General features: G+C 40.7%; 1 protein-coding gene across 5 annotated transcripts in view; it reads right to left on the bottom strand.

Annotated features, from left to right (window-relative positions):
- Nucleotides 1-1,765: 1,765 nt before the first annotated feature.
- lrmda (leucine rich melanocyte differentiation associated) overlaps nucleotides 1,766-20,729 on the bottom strand; it is a 269,087-nt gene continuing 250,123 nt past the window's right edge. For 4 of the 5 annotated variants that reach the window (XM_042433267.1, XM_042433268.1, XM_042433269.1 and 1 more), the window contains one exon: nucleotides 1,766-3,439. In XM_042433267.1, the coding sequence (XP_042289201.1) occupies nucleotides 3,360-3,439 (80 nt within the window). In that variant the 3' untranslated portion in view covers nucleotides 1,766-3,359. The remainder of the gene's footprint in view (nucleotides 3,440-20,729) is intronic. The other variant, XR_006099911.1, reaches the window with a different exon arrangement.

Here is a 20,729-nt window from a genome sequence, read left to right as displayed (position 1 = left end):
TGTGGGCTGATGTGTAGTGATGGGGTGATTGGTCCTTAGTTCTTTTGACAGTGAGTCACACACTAGTGTGCCTTTTGGGGAGGTGAATTATGCTGTGCCACCCATGTAATATAGAGCTCAGAGATTATAGCAAGTAAATAAAACCTGAAAATGTTTCAATATTGTGTCCAAATGACAGTACAAACACTATACAAATGAAAAAGTACACTTTTTTGGAATTAGTATACAACAAGACCACCATACTGGCATCTTTAAGTATTGCTCTTGTTGTCACTTTTTCAGTGTGGATGCACTGTAGTACACACTCTAAACCTAATTATATAGTATGAACTAAAACTTAAATTTTAGACTCAAAATAATATTTTTTGTGGTTGTTTTCAAATGTTCAGTATTTGGTTTTATCATATTTACACTGCCATTGTCACTTTTCATTTCTAGGAAACTACAAATTAAAAGCCACAGCTAACATTCACTACAAATACTGTGGAAAGACATTCAGTTGGTGCCCACACAAGCATGGGTACACACACAAACACACACACACACACACACACACACACACAGTGGCTAGCTAAGCAGCCTGCAGGGCTTCTATAGCAGAATGTCACTGATCTGCTCTGATGAAGTGGCGTGCCATTTGTTCAGCCAGGAAGTTCCCAAGGAGCAGCAGCAGTGACGGAGCAGAGGGTCAAGGAGGGCATCGCCTACAGGTAGATCTGTGGCTCATACCTCAATTAATCTACTGTCTGTGATGCCAGGAATCCCATTCATCCCTGCGCACGCACAAAGGCGCATGTCAAGCATATGTCAACCCGCTGTGGCACTCCCCGCCCATCCCATAATGCAGTTTGTGTTGGTGTGGCAGCTTGGGATGCGTCCCTGACGAGGATAGGAAGTGACACACACCAAACTCGGTGTGTCCCCCAGCCAGCTCCGGTGGCTCGGGGCCTGTCAATTCCAGCCCCGTCAGTAGCACTGGCTCAATGGCAGTGCCTGTGACACATGTCACAAAGTTTTAAATGTCTGCTCTTTTCAGCAGGATGGCTGGGCGTGCCGCAGCCAGGGGAAGGATGACATTTTGTGTCGTGCGGGGGGGAAGTTGTTGTGGCTCCCCTCTTCCTGCCTCCTCAGGCTGTCAGCCCCAGTTTCCTCTGAGCATATCAAAACACAGACAAATAAACCTTGTCATTTTGAAACGCCGGCACTAGTGACCAGGCTCCTGAACGGCATGTCAGCTGGAATATGGTCACACAGTCCTGTAGGAAGTGGTTTATAAGCACATGCAAGGAGGCACGCATACTCTCACATGAGCGTGCAGACACACAGTGTTGTAACACAAATATTTAAGCTGGTAGAAATAAGAAATAAACAGATACAGACATAGTGAACAAACATTGCATGAGGCTATCTCTGACCTTTCCTTCATCTGTCTGTGGATGACTGATGCACTGGACTGAAGCGCCACATGGTTTCCTTCAAATCCCAACTACAGCAAGCTGCTCCTCTCTATCTCATCAGCTACATCACTTCTAAACAAGTAGGTAATGTAATCTCATGACTTGACATGAGATTTTGCAGTCAGGGATATTTTTCTCATCCACTTTTGTGGTTGTAATGATGAGTAACACAGGGCTATTAAAATGTTGACTGACTCTAAAGGTCATTAACATGATGGACATTTGATCATTAGCAAACAGTGTATTCATGAGTTCATGTGAAAGCACCGGAGTACATTAAGCTCTGTAACAATTTGACAAGAGAAACATGTGACTTAAACTTTTTTAATCATTGGAGACAACCAGCAATACACAGTTTACATCAGATCAGTTATATCACATGATCAATTCATCTCAGAATTTAAGATTGAAAGGCTGCCTGGGGAACTCTATGCATTAAGAGTATACAGTAAAAACATGATGATTAGAAAAGTATTATAAAATGTAAACAACACTTTAAAACTATGCATTTTAACATTTTTTTGGTAATTGTAATTAAGTCAAAATTATATATCTGATGATTATGTCTTATCGTTAGTTTGCAACGCATCACAGTGCAATGTAAATAATCAAGGGAATATTTCAGTATGAAGTGGTTCACTGGTTGAAGATGCAGAGTGATTAGCAAAATAACATTAAAAAATGGCATCATAATAGAAAACGATATACCTGGAATGCATACTTGGTTACAACTCTGTTCTTCATTTAAGCTGGTATTGGAATGATTTTGATTTTAAAGCTGCATTTGAATACATCGCCTCAAGAAATAACTTTCTCTGAATTAATATTACATCAGATATGCTAAAACATACAGCAACAGAATCCCAAGTGAATCAGACATACAGTACATACATACATTTCTTTTCCTCTACTAAGAGACTCAAGAGATAAAGTAACTTCAATAAAATTCATTTAAACAACAGAAAGAAAAGCATTCATCTATCCAAAAAACTACACAAGACATACTGATGATGCCTCAAGTTTGGACTGAACATCATAGGAATGTTTAAGCAGGTTGTATAAATCTTGTGCCAAAGTCTTTGCAATTTTTTAATGTTTTTGTTTTTTTTAAGATTTTTGGTATTTTTGTGTTTATTGGTGGGCAGCGAAGAGGCAGACAGGAAACAAGGGGAGAGAAAGATGGATATGACATACAACAAGGGTCCCTGGCTGGAAGTGAACAGGGACATTGTGGTTAAGTGGCATGTGCAGTAACCATTCAAGCTACCGGGGCGCTCCCACAATGTCTTAATGTTTTAAACTGTGGTTGTGTCTATGTGTATGTGAGTGAAAGAGAGAGAGGGAATGAGAGAGATGAGCCCATGTCAGGCCCCAGGTGTGTGACCGTAACCCTTTTCACCCTTGATTAGTGGCAGTAGTGGACGGGTGATCCATCATGGCTGTCAAAAAAGAGCACGCAATTGGCTGGATCTGTTTGTCACTGACTGTGGGTAAGACACACAGAGATAGAGAGAGAGAAAGAGACTGTCCTTGTCTGTGTGTGTGTGTGTGTGTGTGTGTGTGTGTGTTGTGTGTGTGTGTCTGGAGTTGTGGGGTTGCTGATGCTTAGAGGCAATCATGTCAGTGGGAGTGTCATCTCTGACTCTGAGCTTGAAGCAGGGAGACAGAAGCAGACCCAACTCAGCAGAGGAGGCAGTTACTACAGTGCTAGAATATGATCTTTAGAAAAAAACATACAACATTCCCCTTACATAACCATAACATCTTTTGATAAAGTTTAAATATTTGAATTGAACTGAAATATCACCAGCGGTCTTAATAAATAATGGATTGATTTATTCCTTTCCGTCTGTTACCATCCATTGTCATTCATGTCCCTCTTTTTGTCTGACCAGCTGTCCATCAGAGCTGGTCGTTTCGGATGAATCTGTTGCCTTCCGAATGCTTGCCATAGTAGACGTAGCGACATTTGGCGAATACGCCTAAAAACAGAATAGGAGAAAGTTTGGTGAGGTGTGGGTCATGCTTGTAGTTTTCAAAAGACATTTTTAAAATTAAAGACTGAAATGAAAGTTGTGTGACTACAAGAAAGTAACAGTTATCCATTTGATCATATTCACCTTCTTTTGTACTATTCAGCCTCCAGACTGTTTGACCCTGTTGACACCTGGCTTCATTCATGTACACGTAGCATCAACATACAGTTACCACTTGTGACTTGATTTCCCTTCTCTGCTCAATAGATATATAACCATGTACATCACTAAACAGTATGTACAGTATCTCTTGGAATATTTCAGTGCCCTTGACTCAAAACAAAGTAGAAACACCCCAAAGTTTTGATATCGTTTGTATGATATTTGATATCATATAAATGTGACCAACTACCAATGTAAACAAACTTAACAGCACTGCATGGAGAATGCAAAAAAATAAGAGCTTGTAAATATTGCAGAGGCCCTTCCTCTGTAAACCTTGGAGATGGAGGTAGCATCATTTTGACTGGACTAGTAAGTCAAGTTTACTTTCTCATAGCACAATTAGCCATAAAAGCTTATTTGGATGTATCTATATAGTTTATTATTGTAATGTGCCCCAATTATAAAAATAAGAACTGGATCTTAAATAATGACCACATCTTAAGTAAGACTACAGAAGAGGACTGCAAACTGATGCAAATGTAGAATGACAACCTCAGGCAAAGTCCTGATAGCAACAAGCTCACAGCCACTCACATACACAAACGCGCACGCACACACACACACACACACACACACACACACACACACACACACACACACACACACACACACACACTGAACCATCACAGTGAGCAAAGGCAGGGGTGTGGCACGTACCTGTGTATTTAGCTTATATGCATGTAATAGGCTAATAAAGCTGCTGAAGACCACTTTTGCAACATTTACCATGATACCATCATGGTAACAGTTCTGCTTAAAAAGTTGCCCTAAATGAAGACATTTATGTTTCATTTGATTTGCTTCCTGAAAATGTCTGATCAACAGCAGCCTGTAGCTTTGGATGTGACTTTGTTTTCCACTGAGTAACAACAACATGAGCCCTCTTATTATTCCCACTCAATCTTAAGGTTCAAAGTAAAAACAAAATAGTTCTTCTCTCAATTTCAATTGAGATTAAACTGTTGAAACAAGGCATACTAGCCAAGAAAGTCAAATGGAAGTCAGTTAAACAGGTCATCACAACAAAGGAAAATATTTGCAGTTATTCTATTACAGAGGCTAATTTATGTTTTATATCTATTTAACAGTAGGAACTACGTTCAGCATGGATAATGTCCACGTACAAAAAATCATTCAACCAGAATCCTAAAATTGTAGCCACATGCCCTCTGTGCACTTCACAGGATGAAAACAAGATGGCCAGCAGAGCTTTCTTCTTGTAACAAGAGGTGTTGCCGTCCAAGGAGAGGGCTGCCGGGAGCAATGTGACTGGTCTGCGTTGACTCTGATGTCACAGCACTCCCACTGCCACTTGATGAATGGGGTGGGCTGCGGCTAGGTGTCACCTCTCGCCAAATGAGGCAAGGACAAGTGGCATTAGTGCTGTCAATGATCCTCTGACAGGAGAACAGATACAGCTTTCGCCAGGCTTTTTTAAATAGACATCAAGTGTATTATAGGAGGGGGGGGGGGGGCAGGCCAGAGACAGGGCAGGAGACGAGAGACTTATGGGAGAGGCGGTGTCGCAAAGGGATGAGGGGTGCTCCAAGCGCTAAGTCCAATCACATAATCCAAAGAGACATTGTCAAGGGCGGGGAGAGAATGGCAACTAAGTGACAGAAAGCAGAGACGGGGACAGAGATACTGGTGCCATATTAGTGCCAAGCATATTCTGATGCCACCCTCAATTCTAACCAAACCTGACACATCGCTCTCTTTCCCCCACTCTCTCTGACTCTTCAAAGTAGGCTCTACCAAGTCACACACACACACACACACACACACGCACACATATACAGTACACCGACGTACACATACACAAACACACACCAGTCCCTCGCAGCAGTAGTGGGTGTTCTGTCAGGCGGAGGAGCAGTACAGCAGCAGCAACAGCAGCAGCAGCAGCAGCAGCCCACAGGCCCGAGGACAAGCTCAGTCAATCTAAATCTGGACTTTGTAGTGGAGCAGTGCTCATTTCCCCTCATAGCCCAGCTACTTGAGGTGATCCAAACACTGAAGTGTGAGGAGCTGTCACCTCCGATAAAATCCGGGACCGGCTCCATGCCTGCCTGCTCCCCTGGTGTGTGAGGGGTACATACACGTGTGTGTTTGTCTGTGCATGTGTGTGTGTGTGTGTGTGTGTGTGTGTGTGTGTGTGTGCGCTTCTCTGACAATGAGGAGGTTGGGGCGAGGGGGGGAATTCCAGCTGCCGTGATTTGCCTGGGGATATAGGTGCCACGGCTGGAGACTGGGCTTGACACCACAGGACTCGGGGTGTCTCACAGTGCTCTGATCACATGGGCGCCGGGGCCTTTCACATATTCACAGCTTACCCGGCGAGAAACTCAACTCTCTCCAGGAGTGGGGCCCTTAAAGAGATTACCCACTGAGGTACCAGAACCGAGGCTCCTATAAGACATTACCTAGAGGGGATATATTTGTAGGTTGCAACCAAAGCCTTTCAGAGATAACCTTCACAGATGAAGGAACTAAAGCTAAAGGCCCCTCAAGCCTTCACACTCTGCTGAGCTCGTCACTAGCCTGTGGGGACTGAGAAGGATTGGAGGGAACACATTCTGTGATTCTCCAGCACCAATCAGAAAGCTCTGGACAATGTATGACCACTAACTCTCCTACAGTGCTTAAAAAAGCTATATCTGTGATCAAAGGAGCAGAGGAAGAGTAAATTAAGGAAAAGAACAGAACAAAGAACAGGGATGAGGTCTGGTTCCCAGTGGGTGAAAGAGAGCGTAAATGTGTCTCTTAATTTTTGGTGCAACTGGGCTCAAGGTCTAGCTACATTTCAGCATTACATTAAGCAGCTTGTATTGTGCATAAACACATTTCAGTTCACTGCTTTCCCTGCACAGCGAGAGCTTGCTCTTATTATGAGAGAAACCAGGAGTAAGACGGGGTGGTGGGAGACAGAAAAAGGAATAACTGAGCCAAACTTACTCTTACATAATGGCCTCTGAGGCCATGCTCACGCCTGTGAGGTTCTGCCTGATGAACTGATACTTAATAACAAGTGGTAGAGCACCAAGACCCAGTAGTCTATATCCTCCGTGTATCCTAAGCCACGGATGAGCAAACTTGAATCAACACCCACCCTCAACACATTATTACAAACTAACACACACTTTTATCTCAAGCACACAAACACAGCACACAGTGAGAACAGTGGGAGCAGCCATTAAAGTGACAGATTAACAAAGTGATGTGGAGGCTAATGTTTCCATCATGCCCTGGTGGAGGAACAATCAGGCCTTTGTTCTGCATATGTCACGCAGCACCTTGTTGTTTTTAAGGGGAGTAGCTAACCCTCTTGTCTTTATTAGAAGGCTGTAAAGTCGGTATCTTGTATCGTCCTCTTGGTGAATGCAGCAGAGTAGCTTCATCGTCACACAGTCTGGTCTTTTCAGAGCTGATTACCCAAAGCATGTGTCCTCTCAACGGGGGCTTGACGCGCCATTCTGCCACAGTGTGAGTAAGCTAGCTGTACAAAGCCTCCTACATACAGCACTCCAATATCAAAGCAAAGCACACAGTTAAAAAGTTTTTTTTTCTTATTTTTCGCATGAATCTATCCATTTTCAACATACAGTATAATCAGGAGCTACAGGGAGGGTATGTATAAGTTCTATACATTACAAGGGCCACTAAACCAATCCCTGCAGACAAAAACCTCCTCTTTACTGGAGTTCTGTTATAGGTGCAATCAGTGATATTTTATTGCCTTGTTGTACAGCATGACCATTATATATAAAAAGGGGTTTACAAGCACTGTAATCAATACAGTGTCAGTCACTCAGTGCGTAGTGAGATTTTAGGGTATCTAGCTGCAGCAGTCCTGCTCATGCTCTTGGCTCTGGTGGACATACTCCTTACCCAGGACATTTCAATTTATGCCCTGGGTATCTAAGCACATTTATAGCTCTTAAATGTGTCCACTAAATAGTATTTGCCTCACACACACACAGACAAGCCTCAATTTTACACAAGGACACATTATACACGAATCTCAAAAAAAAGTATTTCCTCTTCTGCTTCCATTCGTGTCATGTGTTGTGAGTAGATTTGTAATGCTCAAGGGACATTACCCAAGAGAGTGTAGCCAATGCATTGCATTAGCCTGGGGGATTAACAGTCAGTAATTGATCAAATAAGGCAAAAATATAACTTTGGGTTCTCTGTCTTTTTTTTTTTTCATATAGCTTGTAATATCTTGATAATGCCAGGACAGTGGGTTGTAGAGATCCAGGTATTTCTCATAGGTTTCTCCTTGCCAGTTGAAGACATGTTATCAACTGACAAGAGAAGAAATCAAAATACAGTTTCCTGAATGTGCAAGTGCAGAATCTAAAAAAATAATAATAATGCTTTCTGGGGTGGCCTGTTCTGTCACTGAGTGGTGTGTTGGTAACATTACTTTAAGTTTGCTACTTCCTCTGAGTTGCCAAGTGATATTATGGAGTTCCAGTCAATCTTTACATACATGCACCGCGCCTCTTAAATTGACATTACTTAGTTTGTTTTAGATTTTTTCCCAAATTTAAAAAAAAATCATCTCAAACACTACGACTAGAGCTTCTTTTCATTTAAGTTTAGGGTTTCCAAATTCATAATATCTAACATTCCTTGCTTCAAATCGCTGCATTTAATCATCACACATACATTGGAGCATGCATACGCACAAACACTTACACAAGAGAGAAAGAGAGAGAGAAACAGAGAGAGGAGGGAGATGGAGTGGGTTTAATGATTGTTCCCTGCATACAATCAGCTTGACTCTTTTCAAGGGCCATCAATATGTCACAGAAAGACACATCCGACGGATGTAGCTTTTAACATCAAGGTTATCTATTCTCGGCATGAATCCACTCCCTCCACTCCTAGTTTCTCGCCCTGTCTCCTTTTCACGTCCATCCTCTCCTCTTGTCTCAGCTGCTTCCATTCTGTCTCCCTCCTCCTCTACAGTCTGTACTCTCTTATTTGCTTTCTTCGATTCCTTTCTTTTGCTCTTTGATTCCTCTTGTTTGCTGCAATTTTTTTCCCTCCTCTCCTTTTCCGTCCCACCCTCTAGTTTGGCCACTTAGCCAACAATTCCATCAGTGCTGCCATGCATCAGGGAAAAAATGCAACGGGAAAAAAGCCAATTAACAAGGCAATTACACTTTCTGTATTATCTCCAAGGGCTGAAATAACACTGCCGGGCAGGTGGGGGATGGGGTCAGATAGAACTGGGGGCAGGCATCCACAAGAGTTGGTGCGAGAGTGACTTATGAGCTTGGGGTGTAGGCTGCTGTGAGCCATGGCTATTATTGTGGACACGATCCATCTCCGGCTGTCCTTTTATCAGTTCAGCCCAACGTCATGAGATGGAGTCGCCACCCCCTCTCTATAGGGAGGCCCGCAGATAGATAACCCCCCTACGTCCCATAAACCAACAGTCAGTGGACAGTGATTCAGCCTACTGAGAAGCTGGCTGGTAACCACAGCACATTGCCATATAGAGAAATGAAAATGTTCACTTAGTATTGGTATGTTGTGTATGCGTGTGAATATGTGTGTGTTTGCAAATTTGTATATTTTTCCTTACAAGTGCCTGTTAAATATTTCCAATGATGAAAAGAGATAAACAGTGATGGTACCAAGCAACTAGTATATCCAAGTTAACTGTCTATTGAATATGGAAATATGCTTTAACCCTTTGTTTGATTTCACAGAGTCAAGACGGTGGGGCCAATCAAATGAGATCAATTAGGTGACTGAAGCTGGCTTCAATTTGGCCAATATAGATGCCAGCAGGAACAGAATGCTATGTTCATGCAGGACATACAGTATTTACTCCAGAAGTATATTTCCAACTTCCATCCAGCTACTTCTTAACAGTAAAATGCACCACAGAGAAACAGAACACAACATACACTGTAAAAACAGGCTGCACTTACTTTGTTCCCCAGCAGGGAAAGCATTTCAAATGTCGGCTTTGTAAAAACAATGTTGACAGTTTACTATACTTTTCCATTTTAGGGGTCAGCTATATTGTGCAGTTTCTTCACTGTCTTTACAGCATTGCTAATGATAACAACAGGTTGTTCATTCTTCAAAGCTTTATTTATTATTCTTCCGTGCGTTTTTCAGTCGCTAGCGACTTCTGCATACTTTTAGCTACAGAAACCATTCAAATATTGAAATGTTAAGTTCTTTAAAGACGTTTATGCTATGAATTTTCTTTTTTTAGCATATACCAGTGATTTTATATAATTTTTTTAAATATTAAAATGTATAATGGAAAGTTTGTGGGAGGAATGTTTGAAAGCTGATATCTCAAAAACTAAAGGTGCTGAAGTATTCATACTTCATGGACAGGTGTCCCACATGGAAATACTTAACATATTAAAAGATGGTACCTAAAGCGGCACCATGTGGTCAGTTACTACGTTTTTATGTTTTGGCTAATAACTCATGAACTGTGAGGCATTGATGCTGATTTGCGTCTGGAAAATGTTCCCACCGTTTTGGATTTTTGGGTAAACACATTTGTTGCTTCTGTTTGTCTCTAATTGGTTACCAAAATTTTGAAGGCGTGGCCTGATGCACTTAACGGGCCATAACTCTGCTAATTTGCTTATTTGGATTGCAACCAAATTTGGGAATGTTGTACACACAGCCACACTGCACAAGTGTGTAACGTTTGATACAAACTACCCACAAGGGGCGCTACTGTAATATTATGACAGGATATTTCCACAACTCTGTTGTCTTTAATAAAATTAAACTCGGTACACAAGTTCTTGATGAGAATATGCACAACATACTGAAGCATGAAACAAACAGCCCCACCTTGTGGCCATTAGTGAAACACCACCATACTACTTATTAACTACCATATCTCTTTAATGTAATATTCCATGGTAACCAAATTCGGCAAAGTTGTACAGATGGGAATGCTGAACAAGTCTATAGTATTTGATATAATTTCACATATAGGTGGCGCTACAAGATTTTAAAAAATTGCTCCAGATCTCTGCATTTTCAGCAATGCTTTGCAATTTATTTCAGCTGTCAGCATTCACACGCATTTTCTGCAGGAAATGCATTTTCCAGTTGAATATGCACTTTTATGGTAAGTCAAAAATAGACACCTATTGTGTATTTTTTTTGTGTGTATTTTAGTGTAATTTGCATGTACCAAGTTCAGAAAATCGCACTCCGCTCTGTGTGAACAAAACTTGATAGTAAAATACAAAGTCCACTTAGTAGCTGTTCTGGAGCTTTTGATCATATAACATGATCTCCATCACTAGATGTCTTTATTACATTAAAAATTAGACCTGGTGTTTTGGTAGAATTATATTCCACCTAAGAAGGTGGCAGTGCAATTTCAATACAGGGGCGAGAGTAGTAGTGAGAGAAATAGAGCAAGGGGGAACATCACTTTAAGTAAAACATATTGATAACACCAACACAAGGTCCACCTTATCATTTTTATGATGTACAGTTCTACAAAAAAAGTGAAGGCTTAATATTACATGTTGAAACTAAATCCATGCTTACTCTACATTATCTAGTAGTTAACTATTTTAACAGCTGAGGTGTCATCTGTCTCTTGGGTCTCAAACAAAACTCCTGTGTATAACTTTGAGAATTAAAGTGACATTTGTCCTCTCCCAATAAAAAATATTTAGTCCATTAAACATAAATAGCTGTCATTATGATGCATGCCCTGAGCTCAAGCCTTCTCTGTTCCCCTCCTGGCTGTTTACTGCGGCCAAACAACTGCAGCGCCTGCATGTTCTCAACTTCAGCATATTGATTAAACTTTTAAATAGCTGCCATATAACCCTGGGACATCAGGAAGATTAATTTGCATCAATGTTCATCTGTAATTCATTAGCCATTTATACTCTCCACATCCACACAGGCTATCAGGGAAATGCACCCCATTTTTCACCCAGGCAGACGCTTGGGAGAAGGCAGAGAGGGAGGGATGGAAGGAGGGCAGGAGAGACAGGAAGGAGGGGATTATACTGCCTATAACAGAAGAAGTACAACAACTAACCAAGAGCGCATAGCACGCAGGACAGTAAAACATCCTGCAGCTAAAAAATACACACATATAAATGATGCCATTTCATATAAACATTAGGAAAAGCAACAACTATCAATTGCTGAACTGATCATAATTTACACAACAGTCTTGGCTTAATAAGCCTTCATAATGTCATGCCCATCCATCAAACCGGAGAAAGACAGCATAACTGTTGCCTTCTCTGTTGACACTTGACAAGGCTCTGACGTCAGACTTTCCAAACACTTCTCAGCAGGCAGCCTGACATGTTGTACACTTCCTGTCAGTCAGTCAGCTGTTAGTCTGTCACCCATTCAAACATCATGTTCCTCGACCACAGTATATATACAGTACTAACACACAATGTATACTAACACATTCTTGAGCTTTAAATCATTATGATGTGTCATATTTTTGTTTCCATTGTCACAGACCAAACTTTTACTGGGTGTCTTTGTTTTGATTTCATAGTTAGGTGTGGAGTTTTCAATTATCTGGGGTGGAAGAGTCCAAACCTGAGACCAAAAGAGAAATATTTAGGAATGTGTGTGTACATGACTCCGATGTAAAAACACAAAACACACACACCCGCCCACACAGACACATACACACACACACACACACACAGAGAGGGCCAAAAAAGGATAAAAAAAAGAGTGTGTGTGTGTGGGAGATGGAGAGTTGAAAGATTTGCTATTGCTACAGGCTGATAGACTGTCAGGGGAAGGTTGCTGGGTCGTGCCTCAACCAGCCCTGATCAATACCAGGCTGATTTTGCCACATGATTCTCCTAAAAGTGCACCAATAACACAAACTCTGTTTCTATATGGTTCAATAACTGATGGCTACTGTTACTGGGAAGGCTAGCCATGTAATTAAGGTTATTAGTGACAGAATAAACAGAATTTTAATGAGTTATGCAATAAAACTGTCTTTAATAAACAGACATGCAATGCAGTGCATTGTTTTGAGCTCATCAGCAGCATTGGTTCATGTATGAAAAATGACACTCCATCACTGTCAGTTCACTAAATGGCTATAATCAAACACTTTATATTGAGGATGGCATTATTCATTGATAGGTGAATTACAGTTATAACCAGATAAATGCCTATTAGTCTTTGTACTTCCAACTTATGAGGATGAGAAGGAAATTGAATTCTGGGGCACATAAATTTTGACTGAAGAAAGAGATTACCGTTGTGGGGGGTCTAATGAAAAAAAAATGGAGAAATTAATTTCAGTGACATTTATTCCACATAGAGTCAGGAGAGAACACTGGTTACAGTAGCTCTGGAGTCTGGAGATAAGAGGAGCGTGGTTTAAGGCGGGGGACTCAGCTAGTTTATAAAGTCCTAAGTCCCCTTGGAGTGTCTTTCTCAAGGCATCCACTGTCATCAAGCCAACACACAGACAATCCACACCTTGCATGTGAAGTAACAAAAGCTCTCCTGTAAGCACAGTAATGACAAGCTGGTTATTTACTGCTAGAGTTATTGAAAGAGTTCGTCTACCCTTAAGGGCACATGAAACCACTAATGACGCCAGTAATCATAAGCGCTCATTTTCTCCGTCAACATGTGGATCACAAATCACCACACATGCACTGACACTGATCGATTGTGTTCTTCATTACACCCAGGATTTCTAATTAAAAGAAAAGCACAGATAAGTGGTTCAAACCTCTGACCGAAATAGAAAGAAAAAGTGAAAATAGCAATTAGAGCTTTGGCTGTGTTCAGTAATGGTGCCGTTAATAAGAGCGGCTGGTGAGTCACTCAATGAAGGTTTAATCACTGGGACAGGATTCAATAACAAAAGAGCATAATATTAATCACCAGAGAGTGATAACTTCACTGTTCATCTCTTTGACATTGGAGGAAGGGATGAATTAATGATGCTCTCCATCTGAACACATTAAATAATAATTATCAGGCAAAACAGCATGAAAGGGACTGCATAATGAACCCCATTGTCAGGTCAATTACAACCACATAAAACTGTTCAAAGGGAAGTAGCTTGTTACTAGATAGCCGTAGTAGAAAGGACAGCAGTGGCTTTATCCAACACATCCTCATAATGAAATGATCACATAGGTTGATTGTACCTGCACTCCAGAACGGCTCATAGGAGCGTTTCCAGAACGACCCACAGGAGCATTTTCTAATATGCCATTCCTATTGGCAGTAATCATAAAAAATAATGACGTTTTATGATGTAACAATGCTGTGGTTAAGGTCTGGGTACGTTTAGGCACAAAAAGCACTTGGTTAGGGTTGGGGAAAGATCACGGTTTGGGTTAAAATGATCACTTGAAACGTGGTGTGGGTTTAAGTCCTTAAAGTTACACAACCTTTGTTGTCATGGCAACAGTAAAAACCATGACAATGGAAGTTACGGTTTTTAAAAAAAAAACTGACTCGCAGTTAGAAACATGACACTAGCAGTTGGAAATTGGAAACAAACAGCAATCTCTGCAGCTAAGTCCACTTTTTGCCGTCTATCTCTCTAGCCATCCACCCACACTGCCACCTATGAAAATTTGTTACCTTATATCGACATAATCCGAGCTACATTCCCTCCCTAGGTCATGATTACTATGGCCACTAGATGGCGTAACTATAGGTTGTCTTTGCTCGCTGAATTTTCAACCTATACTGTCATCTTCGTTGTGAGAACAGGCTGCTTTATCAGTGGAAGGTGCTGGGCAACCTGTCCCTGTGATATCAGGGCTCTGCTTTAAATGTGTTGAGGGGTTGAAATATAGTTTATACTTAGAGGGCACTGAAACTCTGTCTAGTTGAACATGCCTACTGTAAAAAGCTAGAGGCATTCAGTGAAACATTCAGCAAGGAACACATCGAAAATTGGTTAGCAAAACATAAATGACATGACAATGACAGTGTTTTGCTGGCTCTAAAGCAATGTCAGTCGCTAAGTGCCATGGTAACTAAACTCAACTACACAGACAATGATGGACTTCACGCATCAGTGGACAAAATGGCACCTCACTACCTGTCAGTGGCAATTTCCATCAAATCAAAGATGGCCAGCAAATTTAGCCACAAGAGGAACTGCTGCTGGAGTTTTACACATGCATATAAATATGCACAGATTATGGGGCATTTTTTTCTTTCATCACACCATAAAATTGGTTGTTTCATAAAACCTTCCACTCAGCACCAGGCAGATCCGGTTGTCCTCTAGCTTCTGTTCTTGAACTAGACATCAATTACCGCATGATTGCTACCACTCCGACATACTCTCTTAAACAAACAGCTCGGCAACCTCCAGTGTGACACACATCAATACTAATCTGACGTCTTGTTCCACAGTTGCCACCCTCAGACCCTGGCTGGCTGCACCTGCCTGACCGGAGTGTCCAAGGTTGGCTGTACTCCTTCACACATCCTTCCCCTGCAAACATCAAACACTTATTACTCCCCATCCCAGCCTTGCTAACTGACTGGCCTGTCTGGGCCACACAGGGACCCCATTATTAGAGTCATTTCAGTGCCCATCCTGACGCCTGTTAGGCAGTTCTCTACCTGGGGCTCCTGCTCCCTGCCTGCCCGACTGAGTGCCTGGCCAGCCAAACAGTGATTGGACATGACATGGTGACAGAAAACAGGGGAGAAGGGCAATAGAAATAAGAGAACAGAGATGGCAGAGTGAGGCGGAAAGAGACGGAGAGAAAGGAAGGTGGGTATGTTAACCAGAGCCCTTGTGGCGCAGGGTGTGCCCATCAACACAGATGAGCGTTAGCCAAGAGCTGCATGTCACAATGATGGAGGGGCTGGATCACTCACATCAGAGCTTCATCTGACTGTAAGATATCAATCTCCAGGCCTAATCCGAAAGGACATGGTAAAATATCCTTTAACAATGCTCTCCCACCCTGTCTTTGTGTGTCCCCTGCTTCTGTCTCTCTCACAGCTGAAAATGTGTGTAACCTTCATTGTTGGACCTCAATCGACCACACTCATTTTCACATCCCATTTCCTCTGTCTCTAGCACTGACAGTCAAATTATGATGGACAAAACGGTACCTTGACATATGGTATTTAGCACAATTTGTCACTATGTGGCATAAAAAAAGTATAGATTACTATTTATGTGCACTGTTGAGATCAAGAATTCTATCTTAGTGATACTGAGACATGGCGCTATTTGGGGATTTAGGAAAATTAATGTTTCTGTGGATACTGTGAGCTGAAATGGACAGTGAATTATTTCGAGTCATGTCAAGTATATTTGATCCAAATGGTGATCTGGATCAGTGATGTGGTAAGCTAAAATAGTTATTTATAAATAAAGTTTTTTTATTGACAGTTTTTATCTAGAAAGCTTGGGACAGACGCTTTTGAGAGGTAAACCTATGTATAGTGAATGTCTAATGTTGTTAACCCTTCTTGGGTTTCTTATTTTTAATTTGATTCATGGTGCAGCACTAAGAAGTCATAACAATGAGGTAACATATGGTACATGTTAAATGGTTAATGTATATGTGGATGTACGTGTGCATATACAGTATGTGTGCATTTATTGATTAATTCCTGTTATTTCTACCTGGATGGTCTATTACATTTATTAATTCATTCATAAATACAGCATTTTTTTCCATTTTAGTAAAGTCTAATGTAAATATTGGTAAAATTATTTAAAATAGCTCTGAATTGAATGATATACATATAAGTATATATAAAATGTACTTATGGCAGTGCAATTGTTAAACAGTAACAAAATACAGCATGTAACTAAACAGTTAACGTAAATACAAGGTTAAAGTATTGGAAACTGTATTTTTGGTGACATCATACAGTATGATGCTCAAGTTGTGTCAAATTATGTGGTGTCATGTCCGAATGAAAACCGATGAACCCGCAATAGCCAATCAGGTGTGAGGAAGAGGTGATGATAGGTTTGCATTGTGCAGAATATTTCAGGCCCCTCTGGCCTCCCCGTGCCCCATTCAGATGGATGGCTCCACTGTAACTCTACATCTCTTAATTAATATGACATATCCCCTGTTCATATGCAGAGAGTGTTGGAGGGGACAGAGAGATGAAGGTATGAGCAAATGATTAACTGTGAATCTGTCCCTCCTTGTGAGAAATGATCTTGCCTCTTCTGCTCTCCCCTGTCCTCCCTCCTCATCTCTCCCTTTCTGTCTCACTCACTCTCCCTTGTCTGTCGCTCTCTTTGGCTCACTTCATTTCTTTCCGTGCCCTCCCCTCTCTTTCCCTTTTGCTTTTCTCTTATCTCTGTCTCCTTCTCTCTTTCTCTCCCCTGCCCCTCTTCTCTCCTCTCCCCTGCTTTCCCCCTGACACTCTCGGACTGTCCTCAGCCCCCTGCACATCTCCTGACAGGTAGAATAATAACGCTCGTACATCACTGCCCCGAAAAGTCCAATAACCTAAATCTTCACTTGCCACACACCCCGGGACTCAATTACTTTATTGACATGTAATCTTCATAAGGGGAGAAATATTGAGCATGTAAGGTCAGCCGGTTATGAAGACATATTATCATATTATCTGCATGAGGGTTGTAGGGGCTAGGACCTGACAAAGCTAATTATAATGGTACATGTTTCAGAGCTCAGAGCGTATTATCTGCTTGGCTGCTTGGTTGAGCCACAGCTGAGGTATAGAGGAGAAGGGGATGAGATTCCAAACCTAATAGGGGCTGGATGTCATCTTAGGGCATGGGAATTAATGAAACCAAATATTATCGACTGCACATCACAGCACTAATATCTTTGATTTGTTCATTGTATTTGTCAGGATTACCTTGCCATAGTGTAATGGCTAACAGCATATCACAATACGAGCTGACCAAGGAAGCAATTTCTACAACTGCACAATAAGAAAAAAGTTATTGCATCCCTGCAAGTATTGTATAAAGAGTGCAAATAAGCTGTTAGTGCTGTAGCTTGAGTCATTCCTCAGCCAAAATGTCACACTGGGTTAGTGATGGCATGAAGGACAGATGCCCATGGCTGTGTTATATCGCTTCTCTCCCAAGGTTGTCTTAATATCATCCTTTCAGCTCAGCTATTACAATCTACTACCTGCTACATAAAGCACAACAATAACACAGGCGATAGTACAACACATTTGCAGGTGTACTCTTATGGAACAGTGTAATCACTTTATTTATATTTTCTTTAGCATGAATGTAGACATTAACAAAAGAGAAAAAAATATAAACCATCTATTTAAACCAGAAACACAATGGATCAAAGGGCAGAAAACAAGCAGTTGGCTAGCCCAAAGACACTGCATCTCAGGGTCACAGTGTGCAAACAAAGAATCCCACCGCAAGACATGTGAACATGTTCATCTCACTTCATCCCATATCATGCCCTCTTCCCCTGTCTTTGTTATCCAACTGCCCGAATCCTTAGCTCAGAATTATAGCCGCAGAATATGCCTGAAATGGTGTACAGTAGTTGCATAGCGCTGCCAAAGGTTATGTGTTAACACTTGCTAATGGAGTCAAATGGTGAGACATATTTTATCTTTCTTTTGAAGCTCTTCAGGCACCAAACAGTGCAGAGAATGGAGCTGTTTATGTGCACTAAAATAATTCGTTTTCAGTGACTCTTTCATGAAATTTTACTGTATCGCATTCTTACGTTCCCCTGCTTTTTTTAAAAAAAAATGAAGCACACATTGTTACAGCAGCACAAGACACTCAGCTCATACGCTCAACAAATACTGTACACAAATGCGTAATCAAAGAATTACATTTTTCTGAGCAGATATGATATGGTTTGATGGCTACCAATTCTGAAGGTTTAGTTCTGAATGCATGTTTGTCCTGAGGGAGCAGGATGAAGCAAACAGCCTTTTAAATCACAACAATCTGGGATAAATTCATGTGTTTGACCAAAATGACTCAGTCAATCCAATCATCTTGCACTGCAGCGACATAACATGCCAGAAACTATCGACAAATCAAATTATGATGGTGAAATAACTTGTCCACTCATATTATCATGACAGAGAAACCTGCTCCGTCTGTTTAAAGTGACTTAATCAGCAAATCAAAGTGACAGATTAAAAGGTTGTTTTGGACTTCCTAGCATTTCAGTGACCTCGCTCTTTTCATTCTGGTTGCGCTGGAATGTTGATGCCAGTGCAAACCATGAAAGACCTGCTACTTCCTGTAACCGAGGCTCCCCTTTATATTTTAAGAGAGATAAAATGCATGTCAGTTCAAAAAATAGGCCTGACACTCATATCCAGTTGACCTTATGGATTTTCAGGCAGGGCAGGACAAGCTGACCCACAAAATTTGTGACATTGTGTCTATGTTTTAGCTTGTACACCGTTCATGTGGTTGAATAGTGAATCTGAGGTAAATAGAAGCTCATATCCAAAGCACTGGAATCCCAGTGTATGTGATAATGGCCTTCTATTTACAAGCAGCAAATCCAAAGAAAGACTTTCACACAACCCGATGCAATGAATAATCTAAATGGCACTTAATGTGAGCTATGCTGATACTCTGACAATAGTTTGTGTTCAGACATCACAGCTTAGTGTCTCCCAATTGTATATTGATGTCAAGGCAGTTGACAATAAATCACTGGATTCACCAGTGAGTGAGAAAACAGTTTAGACAATGGCCCAATGGAGCTTACCGTAATTGACAGATGAGTTCAGCTCCTTCCACCACAATAGCTTTGGAGCATTGAGAGTACCTGGGAATGAGTGTGTCAGTGTTCGTGTGTGTATGATGTTTCAGGACCCACGACACTCTAGAGGAACAGTGCCTGCAGTCATGCCTACTTTGAATAATTTCACTACACACTTGACATGTTAATGTATTAGTGAATATTACCAGCTTTTAGTAATTTAGTAACATCTGCACACCAACATTGTTGCCTTGAAAAAAATCACTTCTGTCTCAATGCCATGAATTGTCAAATTCACTTAAGAACATTCATAGAGCTCACTAAGAGCCTCAGGAAATTTCCAGGTATAATAATTTTAATAGTGCTATATTACCTAAGAGAGTGAAAGGAAAAATTCAGCCCATTGGGCCTCAGAGCAGTGCTCGTTTTGCTTTTTGGAAAAAAAAAGACAATTTTAAAATCTATTTCATATAAAATATTAACAAGTTATTAACAAGTGCACTCAATTATAAATATTGATACCTTTAACATAACATAATTCAATAGTCAAAAATCAATGCAACATTAAAGGATAATTCCTGTTTATTATAACCTGGGTCCTATTTTCATAGTTTTTGTAATAAATCCTATTGGTTATAATAACACTGTGGTCACCAAGTAAATTGATAAGATCTGGGATCATAGTGTCATTGGTAAAAAGTCAAACAGGGCAAAAAATACAACCAGTCAGACGATCCTACAGGTTTTAAACAAACTCTCAGGTATCACAGTTTTCCTGTGCAATTGAGGACTCTTATATTTTGGATACATTCTGTTTCAGTTTTACCTCTAGATAAAGTGGTTTAGATAACAAGGCAATACAATCTGTCTTACTGTCTGACCACTAGTGTTTCTTGCCAAATTTTACTGTAGCGATGTGGAGGTGCTTATCCAAATCTCAACATTTACTTAGGTGAGTAAATCTTTATCATAACTGACAGAAATGATGGCCTAAACTACAAAAATAAGATCCAAGTTGTAATTATCTGGAATAATCGTTTAAGGACTTAGCAAAATTAGGTCAGAGATTTTTGAATGTATGTGAAATTTTGAATCATTAGTCACATATTTTTTCAAGGCAAATGTGTACTTTCATCACTACAGAGATAGTCATCAAAATGGTAATAATGCAACAATAATAACATGCAATGATAAAAACACAGAGGTGTATGTAAAGACTATGTAGGGACAGTAGGCCTACAGTATTTGATCATCTAACCTTTGGTACATAAGTCTTGTGCTTGTAGCTTTTGTAAATTTTGATGTAAATTTTGTCCCAGTGTTATGTATGTTATGCAACCAGTAGGCACTAG

The sequence above is a fragment of the Thunnus maccoyii genome, chromosome 14 (assembly GCF_910596095.1).
Source record: "Thunnus maccoyii chromosome 14, fThuMac1.1, whole genome shotgun sequence".
NCBI classification, from domain to species: Eukaryota; Metazoa; Chordata; class Actinopteri; order Scombriformes; family Scombridae; genus Thunnus; species Thunnus maccoyii.
This window is presented reverse-complemented; position numbering and strand designations above follow the sequence as displayed.